Here is a 12330-nt window from a genome sequence, read left to right on the forward strand (position 1 = left end):
ACCATGAATGAAATATGTCTTCAGTAAAGAAGGTCAATAAAAATATTCATGGCGTTGTGAATTATTCTATGCATGTACATCTAAGACAAAACATCCACAAACAGATTTAGTTGTATAATATATAAATGGAATTTGCCTGCTGGGATCAACAGACCATGTTACCATGTTGATGATATTCTCATCTAAGTCTTAGTTTTATCTGATTGGCCCATTTCTGAGGCTTTTGCCCAAACAAGTCATATCAGATTATTTCTTCGGTAACATTCACTTGTTAAGAGGAAGTCAGGAAGGGTCTTATATACTTCAAAAATACTAATAATATACAATGTTTAAAGGTATCACATTAAGCAGGAATGTTTAGGCATTAATGTTACACATTTTATTATATTGTTCTGAGTAAAATACATTTCTCAACAACACAATACAAAATAAAGGGAGAAAAACATTGAACTGATACTGACAATACTAAAGATGTACATGAAATAACAAAACATTCATGGAGTGTTACAGTAACAGATTGTCTTTACTTTCCGTTCGTAAAGATTTGAATTTTTCTTTTTCATGACATGCAAAACCAAAGTTTAAACTAGAGGGCTGAGGATTATATTGTCATGTGAATAAAACTGATACAAAAAATATGACCATTGACTATTGGGATTGATTTATATCAGTTCATTCTTCTGTTAACTTTGCATAAATGACAATGCTGTGGGACATTGAAAAAAATACTGTGTTGCACTGATGAGGTTGAGGATCACTTCTTAAAAACTAAAACGTGTTTTTGCACGAGAAGAGTCTGGCAAAACAGGAGCACAATAAAGCTCAAACAAAGACTTTTTAAAAAGCTACACAATTCTTGCTCTCAGTCCTGTACAACTCATACCCGTGTCATCTTTGGCTAGGTCTATGGGTGTGACGTGTTAGGCTGGTACAATGCAGCCACGAGCTGAGACACCGTTTTCACAGGTGTGTTTAAATGCTCACTACGACCGTCCAGTTTTGTTCTTGACATTTCTGTGTCATAATTCAAAAAGCAGAAAAAAAAGGAAACAGGAAAAAAAGCAGAAGCTGAGCTGATGGATAATAAATGAATTACTAACTTTGCAGTAACGCGACTCATTCAACGTCATCCAGCGAAGGAAATACAATTTTCGATATACTTTTTTAAATAGCAACACGAATCCAACTAACTACTATAGCAGCACAGCAAAGGTTATACAGTGCAGTTTTACCATCAGCAGGAAAACACCCCAAAACACAACACACGGTGACTACCATGAGTGCTGCAGCAGAAAAACATGTATTAATAATGGAGTCATGGTATATGACAAATATTAGGAGTACAGTAATGATGCTTACCCTGAAACACCACAGCAGCACACGTGGTCACGACTCTGCGTTACAGAAGGAGACGGGGAAACTTCCGCCGACTGTTTGCGTAACGAAAGACTTTGATTGTTTCTGCGGGGCTTAAACGTTTATATGAAACTGTGAGGTGAGTAAAAGAGCAGCTGAGAGAAGAGTGTCATACCATAATGAGACGCCCAATCATTTAAAAGTGATAAAAAGAAATACTTTTTCTCATGCAGAAGTTAGGAGTCATATCAAGGCCTTTATAAGGATAGGAATCTTAAATTTTTGAATGGTAACAAGTTTCCGAAAATGATCTGGATTGAATTTTGGAATGAAACTACTGAGTTACAGAATCACACATAAGCGCAGACATTGTGTATTTCTGTCCGTGTAGAAGTTCCTTCATGAAGATGCGGAAACAGAAATGGTTGTGCAGATGCTACAGTCCTGTAACACGGAGTCGCTTTAAATGGATGATTGTAACAATTTCAGAACTCCAGAGACTGGAGACGCTTGATGGAGGTGAATTCGAGCTTGGCCCGTACAATCTTACTGTGTTTTTTTCTGTACATGAAACACCATCATCACGCAAACATCGAAGCATATTGTATTAAATGTGTCTTCGTCAATCTAATCCGAGAGCTCGTTCGCCCTAAAGCAAGGAGGACCACCCGCTTATTAAACCACACTCCACTGGTCTCCTGGCTGCCACACAAGCAGCTGACATAGTTTTTTCTCATGCATATGTGGAGCCATCTGGTGGATCCGCTAACAAGAGGCACACCTTCAAGTGAAAATGCATATGTGCTCCATACATTAAACGTCATATATATATATGGATTTTATATAGATTTTTTAAATAAATACATTCAAGAAAAATATACTTATTCTTACGTCAGTCAAGACAGACTGGAATAAACTGAGCGGATACTTCCTCGCGTTCACCATCATCACTATAGAACCACGACGGACAGCCGTGTGTTTGGAGAGCTATATATATATATATATATAAATCATATCATATATATATATATCAACAAAGACTGTGCACACAACTAAGTACCCACTGCCCTGACCTGGATATAGGTATTTTGACTGTCACAACATTAGTTACGTCCATTTGGTACAATGGAACAACTCGAACTAATGAAGTTTGAGTTGTTTCTCGAACTTGCTTTCTCGAAGCTGCTTGGTTGCTCGACAACCAAGCAGCTTCTTATCGTGCAATCCTTCGGGTCATGTGTTTAAACCAACACATTTGAGGTTTTTTTTAGCATGACAGCAGCGAGGCATCGGCTGTGGTCAGACCACAGCACAAATACGACGCAACAACACAGGACGTTCCCCTCTACCACCAAACCAGCACCATCACCTACAACAACAATCAGAGAACTTGTCAATATGCTACTAAAGATGGCGACTGCACTAGTTCATAAAGTGATCTCAAATAATTAAAAGGCCTTGGTAAACAGGTTGCCACTACCATGGCGACAGTACGCGTTTGTGCTGACAGATTCCTACACATTGACCTAGCACCCTCTTCACCTGGTCAGGAACTTATTCACCAAGGGTTCGACTATTATTACTATACAGCAAAAACTTTTCACAAACCACAGCCAGTGTGTGACAGCCTAAAAATATTGCTTTTCCAAACAGAATAATGTGACGATAACTAGGGAAGAACTGGAAATGCGAGAAAAAAAAAAGTTGTGCCATCTCACAATAATTTGTGTTACATTCAGAAGCAGCGACATACACGACTTCCAAGCACTAGTCTTCATTTGAGTTACAAACCATTAATCTGAGCACTTGTATAAACCTGAATGCGACATGATATATTGGGCGAAACATGAATCAGCAAATGCCACCAGTTATAGGCAAAAATACAGAAAACACGCCATGACTCAATTTGTAAAAAAAAATCTGTTTCTTTTCTTTTCTAAGGAAAACTGTCAGTGATGCTCCTTCTCATTGTTCTGCTTTACCTTCAGTGAATCCCTACTTTTCAGAGCAGCTATGTAACACCATCCCCTCTTACACTTGGAGGAGCTCCATGCAGTCAAAAAAAGATCATAACAAAAAACAAAAAACAAATCTGCACCAGTACACACACCAACAAAAACAAAAGGATAAATAAATTTTGTATTGCCCTCCCACTTGTGCCCACAGGACAGCGGACGTGTGCATGTCTTTGCGAGTGTCTGCATGTCTCGTGTATGTGCATGGAGAAGTGTTGGCTGCTCCTACAGGCCCTTGTTGAAGTAGACGGTGGTGGTTTGGGGACTGATCTGTCGAATCCTCTCCTGCAGATCTGCCTCGAGCCCGCTCAGACTCATGGAGCTGCAAGGAGATTATTGGACATGCTGGTTAACGTTTCACAGGTATGACAACGCCTCCCTCCAATGACAGTGATGAGTAAAAGAGGATGTCTCTTGCCTTTTCTGTGGGAACAGGGCGCAGCACAGGGGAGTTGCAAACACCAGACTGAAAATAAAGAGGTAGAGAGGGATGTTTTTGAGTCCAAAAACAAAAACATCCACATCCACATTAGATACTGCTGGTGCAATGAACTCACCACAGGCCGACGAGTCCCACCTGGACTGGAGCGTTCAGAATTGGGAACCGCTGCAGGGAGACAAAAATCAGACGAGTGTGTAGCATGTGGAATGCGGCAGGCCTCATTTTTGACCCCCACAAAACACCAGCACAAACCAGTAATTCCACTGGCAGAAGAAACAAGAGAATGACAGCCATGCACGCAGTCGGCTTACCTTCATGAAAGCTCTCTTCTCCAGAGCATTCATTATAACAGGAGGAATGGCTGTAAAAAAATAAAAAAATAAATAAATAAATGAATATCACGTGTCAAGTCTTCTGCTTCATGAACAGATGCGTAAAAGAAAACACATTTCACACTCAAGCAGTAAGAAGTTCTTTCTTCTTTGGTGCCATCAACAGTTGAACGTTCAGGATTCAGGAGCGAGGCCTTAAGCCCTCTAGATACTCACTCTCTTTAAGCTCTGTTTTCAATTCAATTGGCTTTTGACGTGGTTTCACTGAATATAAAGTTTTACATGTCTTTGTCATTCCATGTCAAAACACCTCAAGGATCAAGCTACACAGCACCCTCCTCTTTCTGTATAAGCAGCCCTGTGAGACTATGGTCGATTCCAGCGCTTTCCTGCTCACATCTTGCCCCCTCCCTTCGTGTACCGCAAAGCCCCGCCTCGCTCCTCCCCGGGTCTGCTGCGCAACTATGGCGTTGCGCTGCCATGACAACAGTCGCACGTGACAAGGCACATACACGACGTAGAGACCCGGGAGGCACAGCGAACACGTTCTCCATAATTATACACAGAGCACATTAGGGCTGGGCGATAGAACGATAACGCTATGTATCACGATAGACACGTTATCAATAGAAAATGCGTTCGATAGAACGTTTCGATAATTTTGTTGTCCTCGTTAGAAGAAACCGGAGCAAAGAGTCTAGCTAGGCCGGCCGGAACACATATAGTGATACAGTTTTCAGCCACATCGCCCAGCCCTAGTGCACATACGATCTTGAAAACGTACATTTGCCTCCTCCGGGGCTTCGCCTCGGATAGTTGGAAATGCTCCGTCTGTCAAAAAGAGATGGGTTGCGAGTATGGCATTACGTTGGTCTGTACATCCAACAACAGCGCAAACATTATTATATCTTTTGGCCATGCCCGCGGCCGTCGTTCGCTTGCGGGGAGAAAATTATGGCGTAGACGCGATCTGTTTTTCCGCACTTCAAGGGGGGAGGTGCTGCCCAGGTTGGGGCCGTGGTTGCCCCAGTAGCAGGAGTCAACTTACGTCACTTAATGCCCGTGAATGGCTCGTTTACAGCCCGTCTGCACGGCCAACACAAACCACGAATCAACGACTCATTGTTTTCTTTTCATTCTTCGTGGGCTGGCAGACACCCCAGATAACCAAATATACGTGGAGGCAGGCTGAAAAGGTGCCTGGAGCATAATATGGGCCCTTTAACAAACTAGAAGATATCGTGACGTTACCCATTGCTGGTACGGCCATGCCGATCCTCGACACCACCACCTGCACGATGGCCTGCTTGGCGGCATTAGGGGACTCTCCTAACCTGTTTCCATTCTCATCCATCACAGGGATACCGTACTTTAACTCCCTGGCAGAAGCAAAAAAAAAAGAAAAAAAAAGTCATGTCAAGTAGGAGCAGCTGACACAATTCCTAAAAGCTCCCGAATTAACCAAACAGAGGTCAGTGGCTTTTACGTTAAGAGATCTCACCTCTGTCTCATGAATGGAATATTGATACAGTTAGCAGCAGCAACAGCAGCAAAGGGGACGAACCGGCTGGCGATTGGAGGGAGTCGCTGCAAGGAAGATTGGGGGGGGGGGGGGGGAAATCAGACACAGTCAGAATACCAGGATCAAATTCCTGCACAAAAATGCTAATATATATGCAGATCAGTGTGTCTGTATCGAAGTTGCTTCGTTTCACTGGATCAGTTTATTCACCAGAGCCACAGGCATTACCGTAGCTAGAGACTTGAATCCCAAGGCAGTGACTACAGCTCCAGTGGTAGCGCTGATGTAGGCTGCTGCGAGCTGACTGTGAGGGGACAGATGCATCAAACACATATCACACATCAATAACCCATTTCCTCTTTTGGTGCTTTCACACATTGCAAATAGCTTCCTAATGCCACAGATGGCAATCTGTCAGATTCACCATGGTGAACTATTTCAGAGTCATCACAGTTGCAGTGCAAATTCATGCTATATGTCAATATGCAAAGGTAGAGAAAAGAAGAAAGTGTCCCAACTAACAATAGAGCAGAGAAGGACACTATGACATTTATCTTCAATAACATGCTTAGTCCGTGAACATGCATTTGCATGTCGTGAAAAAAACATGCATTCAATTTATTTCTGCAGCATCTCAAAGGTGCATTTTGTGGCGGAATGAGAAGAGAATGTAAATGCAAGTTGACCTGGCGTCAACCAGGAGCACGGGACCTATGCGAGCGCATGAGAGCATGGTCACATGGGGCTGAACATGCTAAACAGTGGAACGTAATACCGCTGTGAGGGACGGGGAGAGGAACAGCAGCTCCCACAGCCTCCTTTACAGACACTAGTTTAGAGGTGGTACAGGAATGATCTACAGTGGAAGTGAGGTGAGGAGTCCTCCCTACTTCACGGTGATGGGCGCATCTCCACTGCGGTTGGTGTAGTTGACCACGGCGTTGAAGGACTGGTTAACCCACTGCCAGAACACCACTGCCGGAGTAGTCCTGGAAAGCATGAGGGAACAACGAGTGTGTTTGAGGAAGAGAGATTTCCCACAGTGTAAAATAAAAACTAGCCAGAACAGGAAGGCATAAGATCAAGATATAATTTTGTGTAGTGGAGCACCGTTCATCGCCATTTTCTGCTTCTGTGAAATGTGAATCTTCTTATTGCCTTATACAAAACTGAGTCCACCAACTGTGCACAAAACAAAGCTTTATGAAAGAGTAGCTGAGGATAATCATCTGTGGAGAAAAACATTGCAGAACATCTCTGCACAGATTTGTGATAAAAAATATAGGCAACAATACTAAATATTTATAAATAAAAAAAAAAGGTGGAATCTCACTATTTAAGGGGACAATTGACTTCTCTTGGAGTCGGTTCTTTACTATGAACGATCACACAATTCTATTTTTCAAATCGATTGGCTTGACTCATCCAAGGCTTTGGCTAAAAACAACACCCCCCAAAAAAACATTACATTTTACTTACTCATTTCTCATAGTGATATTGACCAGAGGTGTGACCGGTTTTGTTGTATATTTGTAATTCAGAAAGACAAGTCACAGGTTTATTTTATTTAGCAAATGACACCCTTTACCCGTATAACCCATATCTTTGTTGCTGTTGAAGAAGCATATTGTATTACCACCGGTACACACTGTTATCGTCTACATGTTGATTTAGATAATGTGGTGGGTTAAATCCGTCATAAGTAATGAGTATTTTGTTTATGCTCTCCTCTGATTAATGTCTAATCTGTGTGTTTATCTAATTATTTTGCTCTTTAAAACCACCACGTGCCACCAGAGTCGGACTGTAGCACCCCCCAGTGATTGTTTGGAGAAAATGACAGAGGTTTACAGCAGTGGATGATGCTACCACACTGATAACCCAATATGAAAGCCCTACGTTTTTATTATATAAAACATTATTAAATAAATAATCATAAATCAAAAAAAAAACGACCATGTATAACCATGGAACCGTGAAATATTTCAACACAATTTGAATGTAGCAAAACATACAACATTATCACATGGCTTCGCTGTCATGTGATTCATCAGTTTTCAGTGGTGAGAGATATATTTTCATTCTTTAAGAGGATTTCCACTCAGGGATTAAATATCTATTTTTATGCATCGCCGCATCCTGCAATAAGGTTAAACTTCCAGGCACGTGGAAGCCGTATTGCATTTACTCAGCATTTTTTGGCAGATCGTGGATTTCTATTTCTCCATTTTTATTTATCAATCCCGTTTAATTTGTGTCTAACAAACTGAACTGTGTGCTGTACCTGTAGAATGTGAGCATGCAGCCTGTGATGGACATGTTCATCGGCACCTGAGCAGACATCCGCCCTATAACAAACATCTTCTCGCCAGTGTCGGGGTGGAAGGCGGAGTCGTAGATGTACTTGGCTCGCCACAGTTCGTCCTCTGTCAGGCCAGGCTTCGCGATGCCAGATCTGGAAAAAGTCAAAACAAAACACCTCTGTGAGTGTAAGTGCACTGCCTTTCAAAAAGTATTCATACTGTTGTGACGGAAAAGCATCTAATTCCCAGTGACAACAATTTTTCTGTGAGTCCAGATATGTCAGTTTACTAATGCATTTGGTCACCAACTAGTGATCCCTTCTCAGTTTTTTATAAATGTCTTCTCACTTACATCTGAAACAAATGTATCTACATAAAATACGACATGCTGATCCATGCTGCCCCATTATGAAAAGGACAAAGGCGTCTTCACCTGATCGCATCAATGCTCATTTCTATTCATGCTTCACACCACACTCACCCCATCATCCTAACATTATCATTTTATCTTCCTACCCAATCCTCTACCTGTAGTCCTCCACGATCACTCTGGCCTCATCCAGAGTGTCAGAGGAGAGCAGGACGGTCCTGGGGTCTGTGACCTTGAAGAAGTGCTTGGCGCGCCCCATGAATGTGCCCTGGTCCCATCGTGGCTCCTTGATGTTTATGTTGAGGGACAGCTCTCCAGACATCCTGGCTTTCTGTGATCGTTGACACACGTCATCAATATTCAAAACAATATCACAACATACAGGACTGGCACGTTGACACACAGGTACAATTGGTCGGACAAATGTATACTTTGGTACTGGACTTCAATTGGTACTTCAACAGGCTAGACTTTGTTTGAAACTTTTTGACACAATATTGATATTAAAACTGCAGTATAGATACCAAAACATTAGTCATTTGATAATATTTAATTCCACAAGCCTTATATATAACTTAAAAAAAGAAGTCAGTGTTCTAGATGAATGGTGCATAAACACAAGAACTTTATCATAACAAAACTAGTCAAAATAACGATGGCAAAGGCAACTATCTGATCTCATCAAAAAACACTCTACAATCTCATGCGACATTTGATGGCAATGTTTTCAAGCCCAACCCTACAGGTCATTTTTATAATTAAAAAACCTTTGGTCCACTATTAAGCCCCTCGTCTCTGCTGCATTGATCGCTCTGCTGCAGTGCAGGGCTGCATTGAAGCAAAGCCCCCTCCCCCATCTCTACACAACATTCGGCCTAGAGCAACTGCACACTTATCTCTGGAAAAAATAACCCCAGACAGACTAGTTGCTCAGGTTTACTTTCCCATGAGCATGTTCTGCCTCTCAGTACATTCTGGGAAATAACTCAACATAGTTGCAGCTTGATGTGTTGTTCTTGCTGTGTCAAACTCAAACATTGCATTGAAATCGAAAATGATGACTTGTTGTCTGATTGTTGGTTCTTAGGGAGCATCGACCAGCCAAGAGGCTAATCTCAAACTTCTCGTATCAGTTGTGCGGCTGTGAGCACCAGATACGAGAAGACTGTACTGTACTGTCAAACATATCAATGGTTACCACCGCCCCAAAAAAAGATTTTCGATTTCCTCTGTTGATTGATCTGCCAATTAGGGGTGGGGGATCTGACGCCTCGAAATGGTCATCAGTCTGGAAGACGTCCACAATCTCCTTTTCAAGGGTGTCGTTTGGATCGTGGCAGTTTACCACTGCACTGACTGTACTCGCTCTACATATTCACAAATCAACACAATGGTTATCTACTACATGTTGGTGCTGTTTGGCCAAATGACATCACCACCAACCCCACTCATCTGTACAGTTCAGTGTGCTATAAACACTGTGATTGTTGTGGAAAGCCACCAGTACAGTTAGCTATTCTCTCGAGGAACTGATTCGTCATTAAATTAACAGTCAAATTGGGGGGGTGCCTATAATGACTATAATCCCATGTAGACATTATGAAATAGTTTGTTTTGACTGATTAACAGTCCAAACCGTTCAGCATTTCTGATCGACAGATGACAATCGCTGCATCGACCAGTCGATTAATCGATAAGTTGATCCCAGGATGATCAATTTGTGAACATTTTGATGGTCGATTTATCGACTCAAATACGAATACAACTAAATGACACTTTAAACTTATAGTTAACGTTCCCGCCGAGTGCTGCCGACTAGTGAGTCACTTACGTGAACTACATGAGTCACAGTGGAAGTAGATGATCACAGAAATGCCGTGACAGATGGATTTGGGGGGAAGTCACGACACTGACGCTGACCCGCCGGCTGCTCCGAGCGAGGCGGCTAACGAACGTAACGTGCCCCCCCCCCCCCAAAAAGCACCAACACACTTGGAGGTTGGCGACCAGCCAAACGCGACATTAAAACGACACCACAGTCCCCACGCCGCCCCGTGTTTAGCCACGGAGGAGAATAAAGCTTCGCCACGCCGTCAAGACAAACCACTCGCCGGTGAATGACGTCGACTAGCACAGCTAGCCGGGTAGTTGACAAGCTAACTGACACGCTAGCTCTTCGTGTGGCGTCGCGAGGGCACACAACGAGGCGGAGTAGGCGTTAAATAAACCAGAGCGGGATTTAAATGAATTCTAGGAGTGAATCCAGTCAGCGATGAGACCAACCTGCTTTGCTTTCTGTGTGTCGGGTAAATGTATGACCTCTCAATATCACAGCACCAGCGGGTGGACGTATGCCGCGTTCTTGTACTGACTAAAAAGTATCGTAAAATACAAACTCACCTCAAATGACGAGATTAACAGGATATGTATACGAAATTTTCGGTTCTCCTCGACTCGTTTAACCACAAAAATAGCCAACGTCTGAAAATCAGTGATATTGACACAAGGGTGCAGTATTATAGTAGAATACTTGGGTAAAGTTACCTAAATCAGTGTGTGAAAATACTCCGTTCCTATAAAAGTCAAAAATCCTACTTAAGCAAAAATGTATGACAACTATGGCTATAGCTTTCAAATACGTATAATATATATATGTGTATATATACACACACATATATATATTTCAATCAGAAAAGCAGTGTAGCATGAGTCTAAAGTGACAAGAGAGGAACACAATCATCCTAGGCACCGGTGGAGTCCCGAAAAACAGAGCTTGTGAGAAGCCTTTGAAAGCAGCACCATGCAGCGTGCGGCGGTGTTTGTCCTGTCGGACACGACTGGGCGTGGAGGACAAGACAGCACACGATTGGTTCAAAACAACCGAGCTTGATGACGAATTCTGGCGGAGCAGAAGTATATAAAGCAGCATGAAAGAAAGGCAAGGCAAGTTTATTTGTATGGCACATTTCAACAACAGGGCAATTCAAAGTGCTTTACATAAAACATTAAAGGCATTGGGAAGAAACAGGTAAAATCACATTAAAATACAATTCAATGTGCTCATGTTTATTGCCATGAAGTCGGTCAGCTGCTTAAAAACTGCTTTTTCAATGATTTTGCTCATAAATGGGAGGTTTGATATAGGCCTATAATTGCTCATTAGAGAAGTGTCCAAATTGTTCTTTTTTAAGAGTGGCTTGATATCAGCAGTTTTCAGGACCTGTGGGAAGACACCTGAGAGAAGAGACGTGATTACAATCTGTAGAAGATCTGAGGCCATGCAGGTTGAAACTTTTTTAGAAAAAGCCTGTTGGCATAATATTAAGGAAACAGGACGAGGACTTAGATGTTGTATGATGTCCTCTATGTTTTTATGGTTGATCGAATAAAATTGTGTCGTGGTAATTAAATTGATTTTAAGTGGACACACTGACAACACATGTCCTGCACCTGATGTGGAGGCACTGACTGCTTGCCTAATTTTCTGAATTTTTGTCAGTGAAGAAGGAGGCAAATTCATTGCAGGCCCTGCTGGAAAGAAGTTCAGGGGCTACTGACACAGGAGGGTTGCATGAACAGGACACATGCATTATTATTGTTTTTGGCAATGATTTCGGAGAAGAAGGTTTGCCTTGCATTTCTCAGTTCCAAGTTGTAGATGCGTAGTCTTTCTTTATAGACGTCACCACAACCTCAGAAATGTTCACACCCCTGGACATGATATGGTCCAGAGTGTGACCTTTGTTGTGTGTGGGCTCCGTTACATGGTGAGTCAGTCCATAGTTATGAAGGACACAACATAGTTCTTTAGTCCCTCTGTCCAGGGGTTTGTCAACATGAATGTTAAAGTCACCAACAATAACTACATAGTCAAAGCAATACAGATTATAGACAGTAGTTCCGAAAAGTCATCAAAAAAGGTTGCACAGTATTGAGGTGGTCTGTAGATATTAAGGAACATAACTCGGGAGGAGGTAATATCATTATCTA

The 12330-nt window shown here is 42.2% G+C and overlaps 1 protein-coding gene across 2 annotated transcripts; it reads right to left on the minus strand.

The window, feature by feature from the left end:
- Positions 1–356: 356 nt before the first annotated feature.
- sfxn3 (sideroflexin 3) lies at positions 357–10708 on the minus strand. 2 transcript variants are annotated; one of them, XM_035605194.2, is made up of 11 exons: positions 10624–10708; positions 8499–8671; positions 7952–8122; positions 6558–6656; positions 5896–5971; positions 5647–5732; positions 5397–5524; positions 4125–4174; positions 3929–3978; positions 3790–3837; positions 357–3693 (listed from the first exon to the last, which is right to left on the minus strand). In XM_035605194.2, exons 2-11 carry the CDS (start codon positions 8660–8662, stop codon positions 3597–3599), a joined length of 969 nt encoding a protein of 322 aa, XP_035461087.1. In that variant the 5' UTR covers positions 8663–8671; positions 10624–10708; the 3' UTR covers positions 357–3596. The 2 variants fall into 2 exon arrangements, with proteins under 2 accessions (XP_035461087.1, XP_035461088.1); XM_035605195.2 differs by lacking the exon at positions 10624–10708 and adding an exon at positions 10172–10317.
- Positions 10709–12330: the final 1622 nt, after the last annotated feature.

Source organism: Scophthalmus maximus, chromosome 10, assembly GCF_022379125.1.
Source record: "Scophthalmus maximus strain ysfricsl-2021 chromosome 10, ASM2237912v1, whole genome shotgun sequence".
NCBI lineage: Eukaryota > Metazoa > Chordata > Actinopteri > Pleuronectiformes > Scophthalmidae > Scophthalmus > Scophthalmus maximus.

Coding starts and splice junctions, on each gene's coding strand:
- sfxn3 (XM_035605194.2), bottom strand. CDS start 8,662: ATGTCTGGAGAGCTGTCCCTCAACATAAACATCAAGGAGCCACGATGG. Junction 8,123..8,498: donor GTGATCGTGGAGGACTACAG/GTAGAGGATTGG, acceptor GACTTTTTCCAG/ATCTGGCATCGCGAAGCCTG. Junction 6,657..7,951: donor TGCATGCTCACATTCTACAG/GTACAGCACACA, acceptor CATGCTTTCCAG/GACTACTCCGGCAGTGGTGT.